Below are 26959 nucleotides of genomic sequence, written 5' to 3'. Positions count from 1 at the left end.
AACTAAATATACAAAGAACCCATTGTTCAAATGAACACAAGGAAGAAAATAAGGATAAGGACAGGTAGTTCTCAGAAGAAATGCAAATGACCAAGACACATAGAGACATGACAGATTATCAATACAATTCATTACATCAGACCTAATTAGAACTTTGGTATTAATGATTATATCATTACAGTTACTTTAAGGTAAATATGCATGCATGGGTCCAGAGGAACTTTAGATTTCAACAAACAGAAATTAATGAAAGTATCAGGAGATAATGCACTAGCATCTTACAAAGCTAAGAATCTTATCAACAAACCAATATTTGGAATTTCTATTACATGGTACTGCCATTTGAAGTTAGACAGTAACTGAACAAAATAGTGCTTCTGTTTTATTTTTTAGTTAAAAAAAAAGACATAGGCCTCTCCTTTTCCTCACTGACCCTGTATTTGCTTACATGGACCTAATAATTATACATATTTTTGAAGCAAAAGAAGGATACAAGTTACAGTTCTGGTTAAGAATGAAATCAATAGGGGTGCCTGGGTGGCTCAGTTGGTTGGGCGTCTGCCTTTGGCTCAAGTCATGCTCTCACCCACATCAGGCTCCTTGTTCAGCCAAGAGTCTGCTTCTCCCTCTTCCTTGGTCCCTCCCCACTGCTCAGTCCCTCTCTTAAATAAATAAATAAAATCTTAAAAAAAAGAAAAAAAGAATGTGATCAGTAACTTTTCTTTCTTCAAAGACCTGGTTAGGCAAACAGACCAATGGAACAAAACAGAGTCAAGAAATGAACACACTGTGAGTCATATGGGAGGAACTGAAGTGCTGGGGAGGGATTTCAGAGCTACTATGATGGCTGAAGAGAACGAAGAAAAGGGAGTTGAGTCCAAGGTCTCTAACTTGATAAGCTGGGCTGATCATGACTACTGAAAAATACAGTTGTAAAATTAATGCATATATTCCATTCTCTTAAGCAAACAAGGAGCTTAGAACCTTTAAGTCTTTCATCTGCCTTATCCTTATCAAGTTCAATCTTGATTTTTTTATTTCCCTGAAGTTATTACTCATAGTTTTAGGATTTTTATAGAGCAAATGCTTGTTTAAATTTACTACTAATTTAGTAAGTTTTTTTTCCATCCAACTCTTTTCTGTTTCAATTTTTAAAAATCTATACATACAGTTACACACCAACATGATAAGCTTCAGAAGTATAAAGAAGCTAGACACAAAAAAACATTTTCAGTATGATTCCATACAAAAGTTCAGAGGGGAAAATTAATCTATACACTTAGGGGTCAAACATGGATTTACCTTGGGAAAGAAGAACAGGACAGAAATGAGAAGGTGCCCTGAAATGGTTTCCGGGATGCTAGTTTTATCTCTTGATCTGAGTACTAATTACATGGGCCTTCATTTTGCTTTTCTTCATGGGGCCGGAAATTTATAGTCCATGTACTTTTTTTTGTTTTTGAAAGATTTTATTTATTTATTTGACAGAGAGAGATGACAAGTAGATAGAGAGGCAGGCAGAGAGAGAGAGGAAGAGAAGAGGCTCCCTGCTGGGCAGAAAGCCAGATGCAGGGCTCCATCCCAGGACCCTGAGATCATGACCTGAGCCAAAGGCAGAGGCTTTACCCACTGAGCCAGCCAGGCACCCCAGTCCATGTACTTTTTGTAGTGAGTTTTATTCAATATTAAAGTAACAGAGCCCCCCAGCAAGTGTTCCTGTTGCCCATCTATGTCACCAAGTGTCTGTACTGGTACATTACTGTTCTATATCATAAAAACACACTCTAGGATGTCACGGTATGAACCCCTACAATCTAGCCCTCGACTGCCTTATTGAACAGCCTCATTATTTTAAGCCATAGACTCAATAAACTACCTGTTGACCAAATGGGCCACTATTTTGAACTCCTTAATCCTCTAAACCAGTCTTTCCTTCTCCTGAGTATGCGGTTTCCCTTCTCTGTACCTCATCATTCTACTAAATTTCACTAAATGTCACTAACTTTCTGAAACCAGCACCAACTCTCCCTGTTATAAAGTATTATTTTTAAGTTATTTGCATTCATTAAACTGTTAATTTGATGACAGGAATTCTTATTCACCTTAGTAACTGCTCTAGCATTTATTCTAGAATTTGGCCTAGGACTGTGCACTGTATTATGCTTATCAAATGAACAAAAAAATGTGAAAGTCAATAGAAAAGTCAATAGTCTTAGTCAATAGAAAGTCAATAGTCATATTTACCATGAACTCAACAACTTGAGAGTATATTTAAAAATATATATATACAGTTGACCCTTGAACAACTAAGGGGCTGGGGCACTGACCCCTCCCTGTGTAGAAAATCCACATAAAACTTTTGACACCCCCAAAACCTGACTACTATTAGCCTACTGTTGACTGAAAGCCTTACCAATAACAAGTCGATTAACATGTACTTTTTATGTTTTATATTGTATGCTGTATTCTCACAATAAAGTAAGCTAGGGAAAAGAATATGTTATTAAGAAAATCATAAGGAAAATACATTTAAAGTACTATACTCATCGAAAAAAATCTATCAATGGACCTGAACAGTTCAAACCCATGTTCAAGAGTCAACTATATATAGATAAATATATTTATAAAAACAAGTACTATGGGTGACAAACAGGTAAAAGAAAATAAACACAAATTTCTCCCTAAAGAATATCTATTCTAATAACTAAGAAAGGAATAGCCACAATGCAAAAAATAAGTAAGTGAAAATTATAATTGATGAGATTCTCCTAAAACCATTCTGGAACAAGCATCCATATATGAGCAAGTACATATATCATCATTAGATGTCACCATTAGACAGATTATTTGTAAACTTATGAATTTTTTCCTATAGGAAAATAAAAAAACACTTCAGGCTTATGTAAATAGTAAAACATAGTCCCTTAAAACAAATTGCTCACCAAAAGATGAGCCCATCTAAAAATTAAAAATCAGAGTGCTTACATGCCAAAAAGTTTGTTAGAAAGTGAAAAATAACACATTTTAATAAAGAGATAATGGGTTTAAGAAATAAATTTTATTTTTGAATTGTTTCTAAAATAAAAAATAAAGATATGGATATGACTTAAGATTAAGTTAAAATGGTAAGGTTTATGTTATGCATATTTTGCCTCAAGAAAAAATATTTTTAAGAAACTTAATATAATCATATTGAAGTCAGGTTTACTTCTTTCTTTTTTTTTTTTTTTAAACATTTAAAAAAATTTTTCTATTTATTTATTTGACAGACTGAGATCAAAAGTAGGCAGAGAGGCAGGCAAAGAGAGAGGAAGGGAAGCAGGCTCCCTGCTGAGCGGAGAGCCAGCCTGCGATCCCAGAACTCTGGGATCATGACCTGAGTGGAAGGCAGAGACTAACCCACTGAACCACCCAGGCACCCCAGGTTTACCTCTTTCTTAAGCAGACCATCTTATCTTCTCTTTGGAGACAAAACGCTCTAGTTTTATCATGACTGATAGAAGCATTTTATATTTGCCTTAAAGTTATAGCTCACTCCATCCCTTTTAAAATGTATTCAAAATTATTTTTAAGTTTTCAGCAATCCTAAAATATTAACATACATGATGCAAAAACAACTTGTAGATTTTTCTGATGAGAAATTTCCAAAATTAAACAAACCAACCACAAAATGTGGCTATTAGAAAGTTTTTTTTCTATTTCTTACTGATGTATTTGGTAATTTATTTAGGAAATCTTTTAAACAAGTCTCATAATACACTAAGTTTTTCATTAGTTCATAAAAACTCAAATTTGGTTAAAGAAACCTTTCTCTTCATTAACATATACCTGAATCGTCAGCTAATCTGCTAATTCTTTCCAAAACAGCAATGCAATCTCTTTCATCATCGCAGACTTCCCTCAATGTGTCCAGCAAACTCCGGGCCACCATTTGTCTAAAAGAAAAAGAAAATGATATAGTGCTTAGCAGTGTTAATAAGTAATATTTAGAATTCCAAAAGGTAGACTCTACATGATTTAAAAAAATTTTTTTAAGATATTTTATAACATATATTAAGTCACTAATCTCCTAAGTGACAAATGCCAGCATGGATTTTATTGTTAACAAGAGACTGAATATTTACCAAAATATTTTTCATCTTTAACTGAAGTGACAAATTTCTAAGGTCACTGAAAATTCTATAAAACTTCAGTTATCTTCAACTATCAAATTATAGGAAAATACACACATTCCTCATTATGTAAAATATTACCTTCACACATTTTTACTGAGATTTATACATCTATACTCAAAAAATTTAAGACTTTCAGGTTTCCCAGAAAACTGATACAGGTATCCTGGGGACCACAGTTGGAGAAACAATGCATTAGGAAGCGTCCCAATCCCCTTGAACATCACCTGGCACATAGTAGGTTTACAGCATCATCTGTTGAAAGAATAATATACTCCCCTCAGTAATCACTTTACACAAATATTAAAATTATGCCGAACACCAAAAAGGTAATGGTGTTTTTATTTGTTTTGGGGTTTTTTTGGCCAAAATGCTAACAGAGTGTCACATGCTTACTAGGATCAAGGAATAAATAATTATAAAAGAGGCCTTGGCTGTGATTATTAACAAAACATGCTGGCCGAGACTACACATGTTAATACTACTTTAAACTGAAAAACTGGATTTTCCCTATTGAAATGAATGTAGTAATTAATCCTTCCACTTCCACAAGGAAAAGAATAGGCACATACCTGTTAAACACGTTCTCACTTGCAGCATACTTGTCCAGTCTCCCCAGTGGCGTCAACATTTCATCTTGTGAGACAAAGTCCAGGGCTGAAGGTATAATAATCACATCAGACTCTGAGCTGTAGTCATCCACACCAACTATCAGAGACATCAGAAATACTCCTTATAACACTCTGAAACTAAAAAGTACCCCTTGCCTGTCTGAAGCAGCATAAGTAAGACTATCTTTAATGTTTCTGGAGTGACATAAAAGATCACAAGAGATTCTTACATCAACTCTTACATTCAAGCCATGAAAGACTCAAGGATGCTCCCTCTCCTTTTTCTATAGGTATGTCTAGTTGTCTCTAGAAACAGAGGGAACAGAGGCTATGAAAACTCAGCACAGTGTGATCACTGAGAACTTACATGTTCAATCAGAACACTAACAACTTCTAAATAAAATGTCAAACACTGGTAAAGTAAATTCTGCAATGCAGTCAGAATAACTCACGTTTTAAGCAAAAGAACAAATGTAAGAATTATAGCAGACTTCTCATCAGAAACAATATAAGCCAGGAGAGAGTAAAGCATTCCTTGAAGTACTAAAAGAAAAAAAAAAAAAAACCCAAAAACCAAAAACAAAACAAAACAAAAGTCAACCTACAACTCTGTAGCCAATAAATAAACATCCTTAAAGTATCTCTGAAATTCTTTATCTTTCAAATACACAGATTTCAAACACACAAAAGCTGACAGATATCATCACAAGCAAACAAGAATTATTACAAGAATTACAAGAATTATTAAAGTCCTTCAAGCAAAAAGAAAATTACACCAATTGTACAAAAGACTTTTCTTATTTAAAAATCTCTTTGAAAGATAATTATTTAAAGTAAAAATATGTAATGCAAAAAAAAAAAAAGATAAAAAAATCTACTCTTAACTAGAATGAACAGAGTGGAGGTCGGTGAAATAGGTGGTGGGGATTGGGGGGGCACTTGTGATGAGCACCAGGTGTTGAATACTGAATGTGCTGATGTGCTGAATCACTGTATTGTACATCTGAAACTAATTACACTGTATGCTAACTGGAATTTAAATAAAAACTTTAAAAAAATGTACTTCGGGTTTCTAACATATATAGAAGTTAAAATGTGTAACTATAACAGCACAAAGGCAGGAAGGGCAAAGTATACTGTTCTTACACTGTGAGGAGATAACATGTTACTTGAAGGCAGACTGTTTAAAGATGTACACTAATCAGAAACTCTACAGTAGCCATTACACATCCAAAAAAAAAAAAAAAAAGCCCAAACCCACCAAAGATATATAGCTAATAAGCCAATAAGGCCATAAAATGGAATCATAAAAGAAATATTCCATCCAAAAGGCAGAAAAAGAGGATAAAAGAGGAGACAGGACACACAGAAAGCTGTGAGATTTAAACCCAACCATGTCAATAACCTTGCTGAGCACAAATAGTATCAATACCCCCAATTAAAAGGCAGAGATTTTCAAACTGGATTAAAAATAGCACCTAACATTAAAATAATTACTTACATAGTACAGACAACTTTTATAGTTTATGCTGATCTATAATTCATAGCACAGTATTTATTTTGAATCAGAAAGTTGTAAAAACCACTCAGATACTCTTATTTGGCCTCTGTTTTTCTCCTTCTAGTACAGGACTGTTGAGCTAGCATGACCTCAAAGGTACCTTTATGCAGGCTCTAGAATTCTATGACTATGACCAAACTGTTTCATCAGCCTCATACTTGTTAATCTTAAAGATAACCATTAAAATCATGATACTTGGTCCTTAGAAAGCCAGGACTCCTAGAATGGCGATTGTCCAACATTGCCGTGTATAAGGCAAGCTTGGAGCACTTAACTTGAAATGCAGACAGCAGGTGCCACAGTCAAATATTGATTATGGAGGTTTGGGGTAATCTCCAGGAACACTCATTTTTAATAAATACCCCTACTAATCCAAATGCAAATTGTGGAACAACCATATTTAAGAAACATACTGTTAGAGGGCAACAAAACTGTATTTTGCTTCAAATTTGGACACCACTCTAACCACCACGGTTGACAATGAATGAGTTCTCTACAAAAGATGTTCCACTCTGGCACAGGCAATGGTGACAATCTCCCAGAACTGTTGCCTCCTGCCAGTATCTGTGGATTCATCCTGGCCTGAACTCTCCTTTCTGAACTAATAAGATTTCTTCATCAGTTTTTGATTGGACTAATAACGCTCTGGATCTCATCTTTATGGAGACCAGGAGAATTTGGTTCCCACACGACAGAGTGCACACTTAAGTCTTACTCAGTTATCTTGCAAATGTCTGCCACAGGTTGCAAGAAGAGAAACATAAAAATAATGAATAAAAAAAGACTATTACCACTAACGAAAAAACCCTACAGTATATACTGAGTGATGGTACAGTAAATAACATTCTCTGATAAAACAGACAACACAGAGGTAGTAAATGTAGCTGAACAAGTTAATAAGGATCCTATAGTTTATGCAAGAACACTAACTAGATGGTAAATAAATTAAAGGGTTACAATCCTTGTGAGTACTCTCTAAAATACACAAAAAAGAATAGCTAGAAAGCCAATAGGGGAATTAAAAGGAATTAAAATGCAATACTAAAAAATATCGTTAACCCAAAAGGAAGTCATGAAAAAAGCAACAGAGGATAAAAGAGAGAGACAGAAAAAAAAAAAACAGACCTAATCCAACCAGACCAGTAATTACATTACATATAAGCGGACTATACACTTAAAAGCAGAGATCCCCAACTAATAAAAAAGTAACACCCAACTATAGCCTATCCACCAGAGACATAGTTTTAAAGCCAAAATTTCAACCAATAGGTTGAAAAGAATTTTTTCTTCTTTTACACCAAAGATAAAACATGAAACAGTAAGCCTAAGAAAGCCAAAGTGGTGATACCAGTATTACACAAAAGACAAAGACGAGGACCATTACTGCAGATGAAGAGAGACGGTTCATGCCTCCATACCCCACCTGAGCACCTTCTTCCTGGTTAACTAATTTCAGTTTACAGAGGCTTTGACACTATGGCAGCAGCAGCCCTTAGGGCGTCACAGCCTTAAAAACTTAGGCTCCTCCACTGATGAAGTAAGAAAAACCAGGTCATCTTTTCATGTTATTTGAAATTTCAAAGTGACCAAAAAGCATATTAAAGACAATGATCACTCTAAAATACTTTTTCAAATTACCTGACCTCCCCAAATTCCTATACTTCTTCTACCCCGGGAAACTTACTGTCTTAGCTGAAGGGCAACCAGGATGGAGTGGAAAAAGGAAGAGGACTTGCAAGCTCTGCATGAGAGACAGGATTCCAATAAACACTTAAGTGGGCAATCTTCACTTTTTCAAAACCCCACATTTAATTATAAAATAAATGCTTCCATGAAAAAGCTATATGACATCTTTTTTTTTTTAATTTTTTATTTTTTATAAACATATATTTTTATCCCCAGGGGTACAGGTCTGTGAATCACCAGGTTTACACACTTCACAGCACTCACCAAAGCACATACCCTCCCCAATGTCCATAATCCCACCCCCTTCTCCATACCCCCCTCCCCCCATATATGACATCTTTTAAAAAAATTTTTTTACTTACTTAAGTATTTACTTCCAGTAGAGTTAACATACAGTGTTATATTAATTTCAGGTGCACAATATAATTGATTCAATAATTCTATACGTTACTTAGTGCTCGTCATTGTAAGTGCACTCTTCAATCTTACAATGAAAACTTGTGGGTTTTAGTGAATTCTAACAGAACCCTAATAGAAGAGAATTCCTAATAGGAATAGAACCCCAGAGGACAAACTGAAGCCTTATATTTAAGGCATCATATGACAAAGACCCAAAACATAAATTAGACTCAACAGATCCTTCTACTCCCAAATTATAAGAACCAAATGTGTTACAATACACACTAAGAGATCAAGAAAAAAAATGATGAGAACGTAACAACAGAAAAATGACACTTCTCTTTGTTAACATATAAAACAGAATAGTTCCCTTTGTAATAAGCTAAGAGGTCATATAGTGGAAAGGAGAAAATATCCTTACAGTTCAGGATGTATCCTCTACCTATTCTCAGCTCCTTGCTCCAGAACCAAAGGATATCCAAAGGAGCAGAAAGCAATGGTCCAATTTTTAGCTATTTTAAATTTAAGGAAAATGTAAAAGTTTAAAGTTCAACCCATGTGGAAGTTTCAAAATGATTAATTTAGCCTCTACATAGTGACAGCGAACAGTGGTGTGAAAAGGATAGAGGCTCTTCAAAGTAAGACAGATCTGGGTTCAAATCTCATGTTTTGCTACTCATGAATTATATGAACGTAACACAAATACCTAATTAATTTGGGTCTGCTTCCTCATCTACAAAATAAAGGGAAAGACTTTTAAGACACGCATTCTAAGATAACGTCTATAAAGTCTCTAACATGGAGTCAGACAAATGAGTAAATGTTTCCTCCCCTGTGCATTTAGGTCTGTTTCTAGATACAGAGAATCTCAATGTGGTTTCCATTTATTTTTAAATGTTTTCATCCATTTCAACCAGTAAGTAGGGGAGCCCATATACTCGGAGTGCCAAGCACTCAATAAGGAACACAGATATAAACACTAGACAAAGTACATGCATGTAAGTATGTATGTCCAGATATGTGTACACATACATACTAAGAAAGACAGACAGTATAAGAATATACACAGTATGTTGTTAACTATTATATGCTTTTAGTTGTTGTAGGTCTAAATTTGCCCTGCTGAGAAGAAGACTTCAAAAAATCAGGCAGTTCTTGGAAGATACAGTGGAGTTGCCAAGCAGGACAGAGGGCAGAAGAGGGCATTCCCAGCAGAGAGATCTAAGGATGGGGAGGGAGTAAAGGCAAACCATGCCATGTCTGGCAAACTGCCCAAGGACTGTAGCACAAGGTGGGACACAGGGTTTCCAAAGAAGGGAGACAGAAGAGTAGGAGAATGTGGCCAACCAAAATCAACCTAGCCTTCTAATTTTAAAAAAGTAACATTATTACATCTTGCAATAACCTCTTACCTGGCTAGAGAAGTCACACTGCCACCCTGTAATTAGGAATGGCACAGGGATGCTAAGCAACAACTTAGTTAAATTCAACAGTTGTTACCTCTTTTGGGCAACAATTCTGGGCAGAAAATATACTTATTCAACTGTGCTACGCTAACACTTTATTAAAATTCTCAATTATTAATTAAAACCACATTTTTTTTTTTTAGAAGTTAAGCAAGAAGCCTTCTTTTCCAAGCCAAAGACCTTTTGCCTTTACACAGCATTCTAAGAGAACCCCAGGTATCACATTACTCCTCTCCCGATTATCTGACACCCTTAAGAAGAGGAGGAAAGAAGTATATAGGAGCCTTAGTCCCCTTTAAGAGTACATTCTAATTCAGTGGAGACAATCCTGGTTCTACCTGCATCACCATAAGTCTCTTTTCTATTCCTTGTTAACAGTGCTTAGACATACTACAAATTCATGCTAATTTCATGCTCTTTCAGTAAGAATTCTGAATCTACTATTCTTAAACCTTAAATTCTCAGAAGATGTGCCAAATCCCTAAGTTCCCAGAACTACCCTCAAAAAAATCAACCCTGTTCCTACTTTACCGTCATAAAGGTATCTGATGAACTCTGCAGCACTAACTCAGGGGCAAAGAGTGCGGGCAGCCAGAACAAAAGCAAGGAAGAACAGTCTGAGTAGCACTCCTGACCACTGTTCTACTCTTGACCACAGATATGTTTAAAAGCACGAGAAGATACACAAGTGCTTCTCATGTTACTGCTGTTGCAAGGTATATTTTCCCAACAACACTGCCTTTAAACACCAACCACCTCAACGAAGACTCAACTACTACGGAAACAGTAACATTACAATGGTGGAGGGAAGAGAAGTCCTGTACACTATACTCTATGAGCAATACAAAGGTCATTAAGGTCAATTCTGAGTACTTGGATTTTTTTCCTGACACACTCAATCCAGAACTTAAGCTTGCTATTCTCTAAAATGATTTTTCATCAAATTTGTTGAAGAGGTAGTTCCCTGCACAGCCTTCACCTCCTCCTCAAGACAAGCAATCTGGCCTATTTCTTCTTCACTCTTGGGATTCTCATCTTAAGGATCAGCAGTAATTTGCCAAAACTAGAGGGCCCTTCTTAGATCAATTGTGCTACTCCTCTACAGCACTTGACAAAGCTGATTTTCACTATTCCAATGCCCTCTTCTTAAATTCTCTTTTCTTGGGTTCTCTGGAAGTACACCATCCTGAGTATTTTTCAACCTTTCTGGACTAGTCTTATTTTTTTCTCATCGTTTTATGTAGGCAGTTTCCTTCTACTTTTGTCCTCACATTTTACACACACACACCCTCCTCTCCCTCCACCTTGAAAATGCATGGCTTCTATAATCACCTATAATGCAAATAACCTCCAAAAGTCTCCTGCCCTGATGCCAGATCCATATTTGCAGGTACATCATAGAATCTCCACCTCAATGTCACATTTGTTCTAAAAATTAAACTGTCCAAACAGATCTTATAAAAATCAGCTCTTCTTCAAGGGCTTTATCCTGTGATCTTGAGTTCTCAAACATTAAAAAAAAAAAAAAAGTAACTGTAGACTTTAAGATTTTATTTATTTATTTGACAGACAGAGATCACAAGTAGGCAGAGAGGCAGGTGGCAGGGGTGGGGGAGGGAAGCAGGCTCCATGCTGAGCAGAGAGCCTGATGTAGGGCTCCATCCCAGGACCCTGGGATCACGACCTGAGCTGAAGGCAGAGGCTTTAACCCACTGAGCCACCCAGATGCCCATACAGTTTCCTTTTTAATATACCTTTCTGGCCCCCATCATTTAATCAGTTGCTAAGAACTATAAATTCTACTTTTAGGGGGGATGACTTTTATAAAATATTCTGTATTCCCACCTCTCAGTTCCCAACACCCTCATTCAGAGGTTCTAATGTCTTTTGCTGAGAGCAAACCAGGGCACCTGAAGCCCACGAGGGACACAAAGATTATCCTGGGAATAAATCAGATGGATGACTTGAAGGGATATCTTAGACCCCCAACTTCCAGTACTCATTGCAAAAATGTGTCTAGGAGTTTGGATCCTAAGGTTTTCCCTTTTACAATCTCCAGCCTCCACAGGACAAGTAAAGACATCTCTCTCAGCTCCAAGACCACCATGTTACACTGCCCCAAGGCTGGAAAAACCTCCACTGTCAAACAGAGCCACGGAGATACTACTGGAATTGTTAAGAGATCAACTCTCTAAAGACTGTAACAAAGACATTTACAAGTCAGATATGTTTTAATTCTTTGCTTTCAAAAAACTGAAAAGACTGATAGCCCATTAAAAACATGTCTTTAAAAATTTTAGCATATAAGCTCGAAGAAATTCAAGGAAATTAGTGCTGCTAACAAAACCATTTCCATCAACTTATCTGTATCAACAAAATTTCTCAGTGCGCACAGGTCTTAAAATAATAAAAGGTAGAAATGGATGCTAAGTATTGTCTCATTCTGGCAAACTATATTCATCATGAATACACACGTGACTTATTTTTATTTTTTACGATTTTACTTATTTGACAGGGAGAGGGAAAGACAGCAAGAGAGGGAACACAAGAGGGGGAGTGGGAGAGGGAGAGGCAGGCTTCTCACCAGGCAGGGAGCCTGATGCAGAACAGCATCCCAGGACCCTAAGATCATGACCTGAGCCTAAGGCAGATGCTTAATATCTGAGCCACCCAGGCAACCCATACATCACTTTTTAAAAAGCCCTATGCAGGGGACCTGGATGGCCCAGTTGGTTAAGTGACTTTGGCTCATGCTTCAGGCTCCCCACTGAGCAGGAGAATCGGCTTCTCCCTCTAGGTCTCCCTCTGTCCCTCCCCACGCTGCTCATGCTCTCTCTCAAAAACAAAAACAAACAAACAAAAAACTTAAAAAAAAATTTTTTTAAAAAGCCCCATCCATTCTGTTGAGATACCTACTCAGTAAAATTGTGTAGGAAATGGAAAGATATCAAGATAAAAAGAACAGGCTAACATTCACAACTTAAAAGTTTATTCTTGAAAATGGATGACAAAAGTCATCAAAGTGCTATGCTATGTAGATTTTTTAAAACTTTGTAACAGTTACATTTATAAGTTTTGTTTTTAAAAATAGCTATAAACTTAAAAATGCATGAAACAGTGTTTTTGAAACTATTTTAGGAAGTATACAGTGAGTAACTTTGAAGACCACTACCCTCCATCACCAACTTCGTCTCCCCTCATTCTACCCCAGTTTACACATCACAACCACTTCTATCTTCCTAAAGCTCTACTCTGTTCAATACACTCCCTGCCTTTCCTCCCCCCTCCCTCCCCTCCCCGACCCCAAAACTCCCAGACAGCCAGTGTTAAGGGACTCACTTTCTCATGCTGTAATTAAAGGGACTCCGTGATCTGGCACAGCATCTTTCCCTCTTTTGCACGACCAGACTGGAGCCCATTTCCAGTCACAATTCCCACAACCCTCCTGTCCTATGTCCTTATTACATCTGTCCCACTTCTGCCCTTTTACCCTCATCTCAGTTTAAACTTACCTATTTACAAACACCATTCAGTTTCCTTTTTCTTAAGATTTTATTTATTTGAGAGCGAGCGAGCATGAAAGGGGAGAGGGTCAGAGCGAAAGCAGGGAGCCTGATGCAGGACTCCATCCTGAAACTCTGGGATCCTGGGGCCAGCCAAAGGCAGTTGCTTAACCAACTTAGCTACCCAAGCACCCCTCCTCTTCTAATTAAGATCTCTTCCTCCTTTGAATCCCCCAGTCTGGGTGCCCTAGCTTTTATTCCGCCAGCAATCACAGTGTTTGAGCTGTTTTTCCTTCTTTCATTTTCTTTTGCCTGTCCCCAGTTCCAACATAGATAAATTCCCTGAAGGCATAGACTGTCCTGTTCATTCTTTTATTACCTTAAAAAAAAAAAAAAAAAGTCTAATGCTTCTCCTGAATAATGCACTTAATTAACATGTTAGTGAAAGGTAGCCCACAGCGATACTTGAGGGAACTAGAGTACTTCATCCTCTGCTAAGATAGTGACAAGCTCATTAGCATATTAATGCCTCTGAGAGGTACCACACCAAAAAGAATGGTTAATTTCTGGAACCTGACTTTCACCAAGCTTGATCACGACACAGCATCCTTTCATTCACCATGTAGTCTCTAATAATAGCCTCTAAAATAGGGGGAAAAAAGAAACCCACAAAAAACAGACAATGCGTCCTCCCTCCTCCCATTTTTCTTCCCTTGATACTACTTAGACCACAATAAAATTTCCCAAATTTTGTCTCCCAATTCTTTACATTCTTTTTAGAAAATGAAAACAAGATGTACCTTGGAGATTTCATCATTTTTATAAAAGTCTTACCTTAAGATATGGGCTTTAAGATGGTATTTTAATAAATAAGCCAACAAATGAATAGGGAGGAAGGGGATGCTCTTCAGTAAAGCAGATTGCCGAAAGGAAATGTAAATGGATTCAAGTAAGAATCACAGACACATTCTAATACTAATGGGTAGAAGTCTGTTTGGGAATGAGGTATTTCCTCGGTGTCCAACTATTCCCCTTACTAATTATTAAAGGAAAGAACAGAATCTTTAGGTGGAGAAATCTTGCAGACATTACCTTAATCAAGTGGTTAAAATTACCACCACCAATAATGGACAACTGACATCAGGTGCCTCTTGAGATGAAGCACTGAGAAAAATTACAGAACTGCTTACATAGTATTCCTGTTTAAAAAAAAAAAAAAAGAAAGAAAGAAAGAAAGAAAAGCCCAAAGAAAAAGAAAGTGCAAAACCTTAATCTAATCATGAGGAAACTATATAAAACCAGATTCTTCAAAAATATCAGTATCATGAAAGCTAAAGGCTTTCAAAGAGGCATTACAACTAAATGCAATGCTAGAGCTGGACTGGTAAAATGGTTGCCATAAAAAACATTATCAAACAACTGGTGAAATTTGAAAATGACTACTTCTTACATATTTGAATTGTATCAATGTTACATTTTGTGAATCTGATCGCTGATTATGAGAGAATGGCCTTGCTCTTAGGAGATCCAGGCTAAAGGGTCTGATTTCTAAACTTATTCTTAAAAGATGCAAAGAAGGGGTGCCTGGGTGGCTCAGTGCATTGAGCCTCTGCCTTTGGATTGGGTCATGATCCCAGGGTCCTGAGATTGAGCCCTACATCGGGCTCTCTGCTCAGCAGAGAGCCTGCTTCCTCCTCTCTCTCTGCCTGTCTCTCTGCCTGCTTGTGATCTGTCAAATAAATAAATAAAATCTTAAAAAAATGCAAAGAAGATTAAGAACAATGTATATATTACACTGTGTGTGTGTGTGTGTGTGTGTGTAATGTATAGAAAAAATAGAGCTGTCTGGCAAAATGTTAACATTAGTTGGAGGTAGGTGAAGAATTTGGGGAATTAACTAGAACACCTGTGCAACTTCTCTGTGGGTCTAAAAATTTTCAATTCAATTAAATCAATTTTTCACATTTACTCTGAAAATAAATTACTTCACTATTTGACTACAATTAAGGTTTTATGACCGAATTTAGCTTAGCCAGAAAAACCACAACTCACCTTAGTAAGTATGTGCTGAAGGTCTACGGTGTGATGGGTACTATTATAGGTAAAGAGTAAAAATGTTACAGACCTTGGACTGAACAGTACAGTTGCAAGGGTAGCAAATCACCGCCAGCAGGCGAAACTGGCCCCAGTCTGATCTGTGCATGGAGCAGCCAGCTATCCTTATTCATTTCTGTACTGTCTTGGGCTGTTTTCATCCTACGCAGGCAGACCTGAGTAGCTGCAACAGAGACAGCGTGGCCCAAAAAACCTAAAATATTTACAGCCTGTTCCTTCACTGACTTTCCAATCCCTGGTCTAGGAATGTAGCAGAAATGTAATTAAGGCATTGTTTGGGGAAAAAAATGATTAAGAGAAACAACAGATCTGAAGGACTGTATAACATCAAGCAACAGGTATGTTGTTTCAATTTACACTTTGTGACAATGTTCACCAGATAGCCTTCCTTTAAATATATTAAAAGTTCACTAAATCCTCAGAAATGATCTTTACTGGGACATATAAAGGCATCCTATAGCATGTTTAATCTTCTAATTGAAGTTAAGCAAGAATAATTTCCTAAAGTTCATTCTATGTGAATATTCTAAAAACATTTCCCTAAAGTCTACATATAAATAGAAGAGGCATCAGTGTGTTTACCTTCTGTCAAATTAGTTACCAAGATCACGCTTCCTAAACAGTATTTGCCAGAGGAACATGCGGCACACTAAAGCCCTTGCAAGTGTGTGCAAGTGTGGATTTCCTATACATTATAGATGTGTTGTTTTTTCCCTTCAGTGAGTAAACATTTTCCTCATAGTCCTATTAACCCTACTAAGTTGGTAAGTAATCCTTTTCTCCATAGGTAATCCAAATATAAAATTAGAGCTAATCCAGATCCAAATTACCACCAATCTCTAATACTCCATTAAGTGGAGTCTTGATTTTATTCCAAGTTTTGAAGTTATTTCTAGCAAACACTAAGTTAATAACTAAATGTAAAAATGATTTTTATCAAGTCTTTCTGACTATAAATTTAAAACAGTATAGTTAGTTTAAATATAAATTCAGATTTTAGAATGATCACTTGATGTGATGATCAGATATATCAGATCCCATGCCACTTTTACTGCAATGACTGTCTCCCCCGTACATGAGTGTTTAAACACAAAGGGAAAGTGTGTATTTTGCTCCTAACATTTCCATGACAAATAGGAGTAACTCAGGACAAAAATGATTTTACCTACCAAATACTTAGAGCATGTTAGTACCTCTGTGTCCTTCAGAACCTTTACGAGGTTAATGACCTAAGTAAGTGATAAATTAAGGGAAGTCAAATTGGAAGGCAGGAAGAACACAGTAGTCAAAGGTAATAAAGTAAGAAAGACTGTGTCACAGAGGTTAATTAACCTAACACTTTCAAGTTAGGGGACTGAGCAAATTATTTAACCATCAGATAAGCCTCATCTGATACCACTTTTGTAAAACTTTGCGCTTACCACAGACCTCATGGGGAGTACTATAAGATTATAGCACATTGCCCAACACACAGTATGATAATAAATGGTAATTAAAAAAATGAAATCCAGAAATTTCTCCCACCTCTCTTTTTCAACTAAAGAGCTATGTTAGATGAGCTCTAGGAAAAGGACATCAACACCTTCAAGATCTGAATTGTATTCTAGCCACCTTGCCACCCTTATCTGGGAGACCTTGGGCTTATTACTTTCTTCTGCTTAAAGAACAATTATATAATCTGCCCTCTAGCTCTTGATTTCAGTAATTCTGGGATCACTGGCTCACTAGAGGTACAGCACAGCTCACAATTTTAGAAGTTTATGTGATTCTAGATGATATTGGCAAACAATTTTTATTTTCTTTTCAGTGTTCCAAAATTCATTGTTTATACACCACACCTAGTGCTCCATGCAATACCTGCCCTTCTTAACACCCACCAGCAGGCTCATGCAACCTCCCAACCCCCCGGCAAACCCATTTAAAATAGAAAACTCAACTTTAGTTCACCAGTATTCTTTTGCTTCCATAAAGGCTAGCCCACAAGGGCAAAATGTGCTTAGCATGATAAAAATAAAGAAGATATTGCTTCTCTTAAACCGGTGATCAATATGAAAGTAAATTTAGTAATTATTCAAATATGCTTTATTGCAGTAGTACCAACAAGGCCAATGTCTAAAGAACAATCATTTAGGGTGTCTGGGTGGCCTAGTTAGTTCAGAGTCCGACTCGATTTTCGGCTCAGGTCATGATCTCAGGGTTCTGAGATGCAGCCCCCTGTCCAGCCCTATTATGGATGTGGAGCCTGCTTGAGATTCTCTTTTCTCCCTTTGCCCCTCCCCTCCAGGCATGCCCTCTGAAGTAAATAAATCTTAAAAAAAAAAAAAGAAAGAAAGAAAGAAAAGAATTTAATTAAATTATTCAAAGTTTCATTATTTACTATACCTTAGTTACAATATTTACTGGATCTTAGATACCCTTCCACTCACAGATTACACATACTTCAGGTATATGCCTTGTGAAATATTTATAGTTAAAATAAAATAACACCTGGGATGTCACTAAAGTATTCTGGCTGCCTCCTCTCTACTCCCCCCACAAAAGCCCAGATGTTAGAGGTGTGTAAATGAAAGTTGAGGGTAAGGAGGGATATGATGACTCATCTGCTGTCATCTTATCTGAATGAAATTTTCCATTCAAAAAATTAAATGGCATTCAGTTAAAAAAAATCAATGTAATTCGTATTTTAAAAAAATAAAGAAAACCATATTTGTAGAAAAAGAATGTGACAAAATCCAACATCCACTCCTAATTTCAAAAAAGCTCTCAGTAAACTCAGGGAAGTTTCTCAACCTGATAAAGGGCATTTGTGAAAAAATAATAAACTGAACCTCAAAATTCAAAACTTCTACTCCTCTAAAGACACTGCTAAAAATAAGACAAGTTATACACAGAAGATAGTATTTGCAAATCACATACCTGAGAAAGAACCTGTGCCTGGAATATATAAAGAACTCCCAAAATTTAGTAAGAGAACAAATACCCAATGAAAGAATGAGCAAAAGATTTGAACAGGCACTTCATCAAAGACATATAGATGGCAAATGAGCACAGGAAAATATGAGCATTATTAGTCATTAAGGAAATACAAATTCAAACTACAAAAAAACAAAAAAAAAACAAAACAACCCAAACCACTATACATACTTAAGAGGACAGCTAGAATGAAGACTGCCCACACCAAACGCTGGCAAGGGTATGGAGCACCGGGAACTCTTACACACCGCTGGTGGGAGTGTAAAATGGTACAACCACTTTGGAAAACAGTTTGGCAGTTCCTTAAAAAGGGAGACAGCCATTCTACTCCTAGATACATACCCAAGAGAAAGACCATATGTGTCCACGCAAAGACTTGTACATGAATGCTCACTAGAGCTTTATTTCTAACAACCCCAAACTGGAATCATTCCAAGTGTCCATCAACGTTTTGAGGGCAGAGAAGAGCTGAGAAAAAAGAAGTTTTTCTGCTCAAGAAGTTATCTACTCAAGATAATAAGTGAATAAACAGCAATGGGCAGAATCTGAATGCAGGCCTAATGTTTACAAAACCAAGTGCTCTTTCCTCTGCACAGAACTAGACTGAAATTGGGGCAACTGAGTGGCTCACTCAAGTCATGATCCCAGGATCTAGGCCCCACGTGGGGCTCCCCGCTGAGCAGTGAGTCTGCTTCTCCGTCTCCCTCTCTGCCCACTTGTGCATGCACACTCTCAACTAATAAAATCTTAAAAAAAGAACTACACTGAGATGTGTTCCAGAATTACAGCATGATAAATGCTCAAACACCAACTTGACACCAAGTAGGCCAGAGAACAAGTCTGCTACCAAGTCTAGGAGGGTAAAGAGCTAAGAACACTTGACTGAACAGTCAGGAGGATCGAAGGATGGATCTGGAGAAGGGGGACCTTACGTGACCTGCCAGCTGAAAGATCAGTGCAGAAGTGCCTGCTTCAGAACTTAGAGTGAATATAGGCCTCTTAACCTCTTAACCTTAGCCCAAACCCCACAGATGTGCCACCACTCCTCCTCCAAAACATTCAATTAGGTTTATTTTCAGATCCAAGTTAAATGCAAAGTAACATTTTTTTTTTCTAAAGATTCTATTTATTTATTTGACAAAGAGATCACAAGGAGGCAGAGAGGCAGGCAGAGAGAGAGGGAGGAAGCAGGTTCCCTGATGAGCAGAGAGCCCGATGTGGGGCTCAATCCCAGGACCCTGAGACCATGACCTGAGCTGAAGGCAGAGGCAAAGTAACACTTTAATTCAGCCCACTCCATCATGTAGCTTATGGCAAAAATTCTTTGCCATCAGGAGAGAAAAATCTCAAAGCAAAATAAAAGGCGAACAGAGGAGTGAATAGTTTAAAATATAAGTTCTTTGTATTGATGGGATGAGGAACTGAGGCAAAAGTGCCAGAAATAATAAACCAGTGATCAAATGTGGCAGACTAATCAACTTTACCCAGCAAGGGCTGTTCATCTTTCCCCCAAGTCATGCAGATACAAGTCCAGGCAGCTGATGTGCATATTTACAAAAAAGGTTTTCTCCTTTTATCTTAAGACAAAAAACAAAAAGCAAAAAAAAAAAAGAAAGAAAGAAAAGAAAAAAGAAAAAAAAATTCTGCAGAGAATGGTTACCCAACACATCATTAACTGATTCTATATACATGGGGGTACCACTAAAACCAATTTTAAACATGCTTTTCTAGGATATTAATTATATTATCTCTAAATAAAGACTTTTCCTGTGTAGTCTTGTTGGTAGCAATCAAAATATGCTATCAAGTCTCGTGACTCACTCTTCCAAATCCCCATTTAACAACAGTTCTAAATATTATGGCTTTCAAGGGCACCTTCCTACAGCTTTTTAATTGATTCCCCGGCCGCTACTACACACAGCCCTAATTTTTTCCTCCTTACTTCCCTTAGGTGGCAAGGACATTAAGAATCTTATCAAAACTAGTTTTCAAAAGTAGTCCGAGGGCCCAGAGACTCTTTGAAAGAAGTACAGTCCGAGCAAATATACCCAGTTAGTCCCGGATCCATCCTTAATTCACTCTAATCCAATAGTGCCCTCAAACCTGAAAAAGAATATAGTGTAAAAATTTTCCAAAACTTCTTCGAATATGAACAATTCTGCGGTATGGCATATGACATAACATAGCTCCAAAGGCTCTTCAACGTCACGCTAGTTACAGCTGAAAGAAAAGTTAACATAAACACTAAATAAGCTATATTACACCCAAGCTTCATCCGAATGACCTCTCGGTTAAATCAAACCACATACAGCATGCTAGATTAATCCTCAAGGGTATTTTAAGCATGGGTTCAAACAAACTGCCTATACAACAGGCTTGGGCTGCTGCTCAATGCTGTAAACTAAGCGATTTAAGAAAAGAAAGTATTTCCAATAAATATTTAGAACCAGGAGGCCTACCTTAAAATTCTGACTGGTAGTTAAGGAGTTTCATTTCCTGAGAAAATAATTTAGTCCCTTGCACGTCAGCTAACTTATCAGAATACAACAGCCTTCTAACTCATCCAATCTTACAGAAGATTACTATAAGCCCTATCTCACCTATTTTAGAAATCCAGCAGATGGAATGTAAATCTAAAATGCATCCTTGAAAACTGATAATAGAAATTTAAAATCTCTCTCTTTGAAAGTCTACCTGAAATTTTGCATGGCCTCCCATGATTCAAGAAACAGGATTTCCCCCGGACTCTGAAGTCACTCTGCTGAGATACCTATTCAAATGGATGTCACTGGCTTTCTTTCACTTTGAAATTCAAAGTATGTTTCATGGTACAGTATGGAAAGTACCACTTTTAACCTATGACAAACTTAACAGTACCTAGTCATTTCATTTACTTACCTTTATGACCTTCTGCTATGTACATACAAAGCACCATTTTTCACATACTAGGATTTCATTTCTTTTTCTCAAGGCTATCAGCCAAGTCAGTCTTTGACCAACCTTTTCTCCATTCTGCCCACTTTTCTATGGGCTCTGTACAGAGACTTTGGGACTTAAACCAAAACAAAAGACCTAAGATTCTTATCAAGGTCTGGCAATGCCCCCCTCACTTCAAAATCCAGACCACACCCAGGTCCTCTCCTAGTCTCCATAGCAACAGATCACCTGTACTATTATATTTACTCTTTTTGTCTAGGTTCTGCATTTAGGAAAGACAACCAAGACTCTGGAGTTTGGCCAGAAAGTGAGGTCTTCCCATCACAAGGGCTGACTTAGACCTAGCTTGGCTGAAGCAGCAGGAACTGGTACACAACTACTCCGGAAGCAGGCCTCCATACCAGAACGGCGTGAGACAGAAAATCGGCTCATATGATAACGTTCCCATTGTAAGGGTAGCCCAAGATCCATTCTTTCCGACATCCCTGGTCCTCCATCTTCTCCAGGATGTGACAAGCTTTCTCATTCTCTCTCACCCTTGGCCTAGGCACCATAGCCAGATTTCCCCCTCATTCTTTCTCCCTTCACAATAAACAGCAAGTGGTCCTTCAACTGGCCACATGTTCAAAGATCCTTTGTTTCTAAATATTCCGGGTAAAGGTACCTGTGAAACCATAGCAACTGAAAAAACAAAACAAAACAATTATTCTAAAAAAGTCTTCAACCAATTTATAAATATGCAAATAAACTATGCCTTCAGATGTCTGTTTTATCCTAAATTAAACCTTTAATAAGTTAACTGCAAGCATCAGCAGAATCTATAATTACATTAATTCTGTAGTGTAATTTTCAACATCAGTATTTCCTTTTCGGTTCTTTAAGCTTCCCTTCCTCTTCAGTCCTAAGCACCACCATATAATAGTACTATTTACCAAGTACTGTTCTAAGTGCTTTCTGTGCGTTCATTTACAGAAGCCTCTAAACAACTCTAAACAGGCAATACCTATTATGTCTATCGAAAAATGACAACTTCAGCATCTGGACCAGGTTAAGTAAGCTGTACGAGTCTGTCCAAAATGACAATACCAAAACTGGAACAAAACAATCTGGCTTCGGAGTTTTGTCTATTAACTACTGAGGTTCACTGCCTCTGATAGCCTCATTATCACACTTATACTAAAACTGCTTGTAAACCACTAGAGGGCATAGACTGTGGTCATCCTTTGCAGAGCTATATCCTCAGTACACAGAAGTCTTGAGGCTTATGAATAAACCATTGTTGAGTTCTTCACAGGTGTGCTTTCCCCTCTAGACTGTGCTCCTTTAGGGTCAATGAGGAAACTCACACCACAGGTCATGCTCTACATGCATGGCATCTCGGTGAAAATAAAAGAATAGGCAGAAGTCCTTCCTTCACACATTCCTAAACACCTGCTGAGTGACGTTTCTTCTATTTATAAAGTCTTGAACGTAATTACAGAAATGAGAAGCCCCTGTTGGAGATAACAATCAAAGCCACCTTTCCAATCCTAATTCTGCAAGCAATCGATGGCTGCCTTGAATAACCTTTCAAACTTGCTAGCAGGCACAACATATGACATCAGGTGAAATGTAGAAGCTGTCCTTCACTACATTAGCACTGCTCCCTTTAAGAGAATTTTTTTTTTTTTAAATAAACAAGCCCAAGTTAGCAAAAGTTAATTCTGCATATGGTTAATTTGCTTTAAAAATGATTACTCTTTTCAGAGAACCCTTCTGAATAGTAAATTCCCCCTTACTTCACTCAAAACATCTAGGAATTTAAAAATTAAGCTTAATTTGGCCAAGGAAAAAACCACATTAGACGACACTAAGGATTAACGACCCGGTATTTAAAAGAGCAATTTCAAACTGCAACCATCTCTGAATTACTTACCTAAGTATTAGCCACAGTAAATCTCAGCATCGGGCAGGCTTTCCCCTAAATACACCACAAATTCTACCGTGGTTATCATTTCAACGCAGAACCATTTCCAAATTATCTTCTGATGCTTAGAAAAGCACACACGAAATAAACAAATTCCTTTCTAAATTATCAGTTCCTTCCTGACACTATTCTGGACACAATGTCAAAGTTTGTGTGGTTTTTTTTTTTTTTCTTTTTTAAACAAAAGATCGACTCTCTTAAAACTTCCCTTTCTCAAAGAAAAGCTGAAACTGTAATATTTAGGGAGGTCTGGGTGACTGGCGAACGTACATGCGTTAAAGAAATACTCTCTCCCAACCTAGTAACTCCTGATGAGGCCACACCTTCTATCCTTCCCGTAATCCACAAATCACAGGGGGGTGTCGAGGCAATCTAAAAACTGCTCGGGGCTAAAGGGAAATTACAGGTACGTGGTCTCCACACAGGGAGAGCCCGGGTAACTGACCCGAGGCGGCGGAACCGGGGCCAGGCTCCCCTACAGCTGGCCGCCGAGTGATACTTGCGAGCAACTCTAAGAAAACACACCTTCCTTCTCGGAGCCTCTTCCTGAGGGGAGAGGCGGGGAGGGGGGGTGGTCCGCGAAGGGCCCCCCACCGGGAACAAGCACACCCCAAATGCCCATTTCACATTTCAGCCCCGCCACTCTCTCCTCCCGAAACAGACGCCGAGCGGGCCCCGAGCCCACAGGCACCCGGGGGGTGATGCGAGGGTGGGCGACGCGGCGGGGCCCGAGCTCGGGCGTCAGACAGGGCATCTCTCGCCGCCCGCGGACGCGGGCGCGCCGTTCCCTTCCCGAAGAGCAAAGCTCCCTCCGGTTCACGGCCCCCGCCGGCCCAGGGCCACGCCTCGCCGAGCCCGGTCCCCGCCGGCCGGGCCCAGGCCGCCGCCGCCCGCCCTTCCTTCCCGGCCGCTCCCCGCGGGCCGCCGGAGCCGCGACAGCGCGGCGGGCGCACTCACATCCGTCCGCGTCCTCCTGCAGGTCCTCCTGGAGCAGCGAGAGGTCTGCGCCGAGGGGAGAGAAGAAAGGCCCGGTCAGCGCCCCCGGGACCCGGCGCGGCGCCCCCGCCGCCCGCCCTCCCGGCCCCGCGGCGCCTCCCCGCGCCAAGACCCCGCGCCGGCCGCGAGTTGGGGCGGCGGCGGCGGGCGGCGGGCGGCTGGCGGGCGGACGCGGGGAGGAGGCGCCGCCGCCGCCGCCCGGAGGACAGGGGGCCACGTACCCGCCATCTTGTGGTCGCCCCCTCCTCCTCGGTCTCCCGGGGATCCCGGGCTACATGGAGCGGCGCGAGCCGGGGAGTCGGGGAGCGCGCGCGGGAGGGGCGGCAAGGAGGAGGGACGGGCCGGCGGGGACGCGCACGCGCGGGCACGCGCGGGGCGGGCCGAGAGCCCGGGCCTGGGCCGCGGGCGTTGCGGCTCCCGGACGCCGAAGGGCGGGCGGGCGCCGCGGGGCCCGGGCCTCGCCCCGCCTCGCCCCGCCTCGCCCCGCCGCTCCGCGCGGCTCCCGGGCGGCGGGCGCTCCCTCCTCCCGCCTCCCTCGCTCCCGGCCCGGCCCGGCGGCGCGCGCTCACACCCTCGGCCGGAGGCGCCCTCACGCCGAGCGCTGCGACGGGCGCGCGCGAGCTGCCGCCGGCCCGGGACCCTGCGGCGTGTGCCCGGAACCGGGCCCGGGTGGGGCCTCCCGAGGCCCGGCAGGCTTTATTGGGTCACCGGCCTCGCCCACCGCCTCGTCGGCCGCGGCCCTTCGCGGGCTCGCCGTTCGCCGCCCCGCGCCCCCTTCCCAGGGCTTGCACGTACGTCGTCGGCGATCCGAGGCCCGGCGGAGGCCGAGGGTCCCACCCTCCGGGTGGAGGAAGCGCCGCCTCCCCGCGCGCCGGGGGCCCTCGCGAAGTGGCTGGTAACAAAGCCCAGGGCTCGGCTGTACCGCGGTTGAGTGACAAAGTCATCCTAGTGTAGCCCACTTTCCCACCCGGCGCGTGTCTAAGTCCGAGGCACGGATTATTGCCCCCGTGGCCTGCCCTTCGTGCGCTGGCAAAGCGGGAAATGCTCGGGCAAGTGCGCCGGCGGGCCCGGGTTCAGATCCCGATTCTGCCGTTTACTTAGGTGTGTAACCCGTTTGTAAATGAAGGCTGACACCTGGCTCAGGATTCCTGGGATCGATGAAGAATGAGGAACCCAGCATGTTACTTCTTAGTTGAAATAATTTCGTGAGCACCTGATGGGCACGGCTGAAATCACTATTACTAATTTTATTACTCCCGCTTTTTTTTTTTTTTTAAACATGTGTTAAGCCCAAAAGCAAAGCGGAGGCTGAATCCAGGTTTTCTGACTCCATTTCGCACTGCCCTGCCTCCAAGACTCTAATCTATTCCAGCTCCACCTGAGGCCTCCAAAATGTTAACCTCCCGAAGTGGAGAACAAAACATCCAGTTGTTTAATTGACGCCGTATTGACAGGTCTGGCTTCTGGAAAAGGACAGGGAATTCTGAATCATCAGCTTGTCCCTTTCTGTATTGTGGTCTTCACCAAGGACACTATCGACTGATCCTTGAACTATGCAGGTTTGAACAGTACGTAGATTTTTAAAAACAAATTCATTAGAAAAATTTGGGGAGATTTGCAACGATTTGAAAAAACTAAAACAGCATAGCGGAAATAGAAAAAGTTAGGTGTTATTGTAAGAATGCAGGATACACATATTAGACACAGATCAACTAACTGGGTTATTGGTTAAGGCTTCGAGTCAACAGTAGGCTATAAACAGTTAAGTTTTGGGGAGTCAGAAGTTTCACATAGATTTTTGACCGCAAGGGGGTGGGCATCTTATCCCATTGTATTGGCATTTAATGCCATTGAGAATCCGACTAAGGATCAGATCGATTCTCTGAAATTCATAATTCTGTGTAATAAAATGGGTCCCACATTGCTATTCTAAAAACTTCCCTCAGCTATGACAAGGTGGACCACAGATTTCTAAAAGCAAATAAAAATCAGAATAGAATCTATTACTCCAGATGTGTGTCTAATTTTCTCAAATACAGAATAATAAAAACTAAAGGCCAAACTCATAGCCTATTTTTTTCTTTCCCTTGCAGAATGCCCTTTTGTGAATTCAGCTGACACCAATTCTCAAATGACAGCTGGAAATTCACAAACTATTAAGAGAAACCAGCCTCAGTTGATTCAGTCCATGAGAGTTCTGCCCTGCTTGCGAATATTTGTCTTGTTGACCACCTACTGTTTTTAGCAGTTCTGTGTAGAGAGGAGGAGGGGAGAGGATTTGGCTCTTGGCACTAAGCTGGTGATTTTGCAAGAACACAAAACCTACAGAGTATCTACTATACTTCAGCCACTGCTTATACAAAGACAACGAAAACTGGGCAATCTACCCAGAAGTCAGGTTTATTATAATGATCAGCGATGATGGGAAAACAGATTATGTACCAATTGCTAACCTGGGGTACCAAGACGAAGGAACTCTGCTTTTGGTAGCTAGGCCTCAGTAAACTTCATCTCACTATTGTCTGGGAAGGCAGCAAAGGAGATGTCTGTGTGTAATTCTGTCCATTTTCTTCA

General features: G+C 39.9%; 1 protein-coding gene across 5 annotated transcripts in view; it reads right to left on the bottom strand.

Moving 5' to 3' along the window:
• PPP4R1 (protein phosphatase 4 regulatory subunit 1) overlaps positions 1-25251 on the bottom strand; it is a 61755-nt gene extending 36504 nt beyond the window's left edge. For 2 of the 5 annotated variants that reach the window (XM_045065367.1, XM_045065371.1), the window contains exons 1-4: positions 24607-24932; positions 24347-24391; positions 4745-4880; positions 3829-3935 (exon numbers count right to left, since the gene is read on the bottom strand). In XM_045065367.1, the coding sequence (XP_044921302.1) occupies positions 3829-3935; positions 4745-4880; positions 24347-24391; positions 24607-24613 (295 nt within the window). In that variant the 5' untranslated portion in view covers positions 24614-24932. Of the gene's footprint in view, positions 1-3828; positions 3936-4744; positions 4881-5013; positions 5090-24346; positions 24392-24606; positions 24933-25180 lie in introns of those variants that run through there. The other 3 variants (XM_045065370.1, XM_045065368.1, XM_045065369.1) reach the window with 3 other exon arrangements.
• Positions 25252-26959: the final 1708 nt, after the last annotated feature.

This window comes from Mustela putorius, unplaced genomic scaffold (assembly GCF_011764305.1).
Source record: "Mustela putorius furo isolate JIRA1106 unplaced genomic scaffold, ASM1176430v1.1 tig00003858_pilon_pilon_pilon, whole genome shotgun sequence".
Taxonomy (NCBI): Eukaryota; Metazoa; Chordata; class Mammalia; order Carnivora; family Mustelidae; genus Mustela; species Mustela putorius.
The sequence above is the reverse complement of the archived record's forward strand: the minus strand, read 5'-3'. Positions and strand labels throughout refer to the sequence as shown.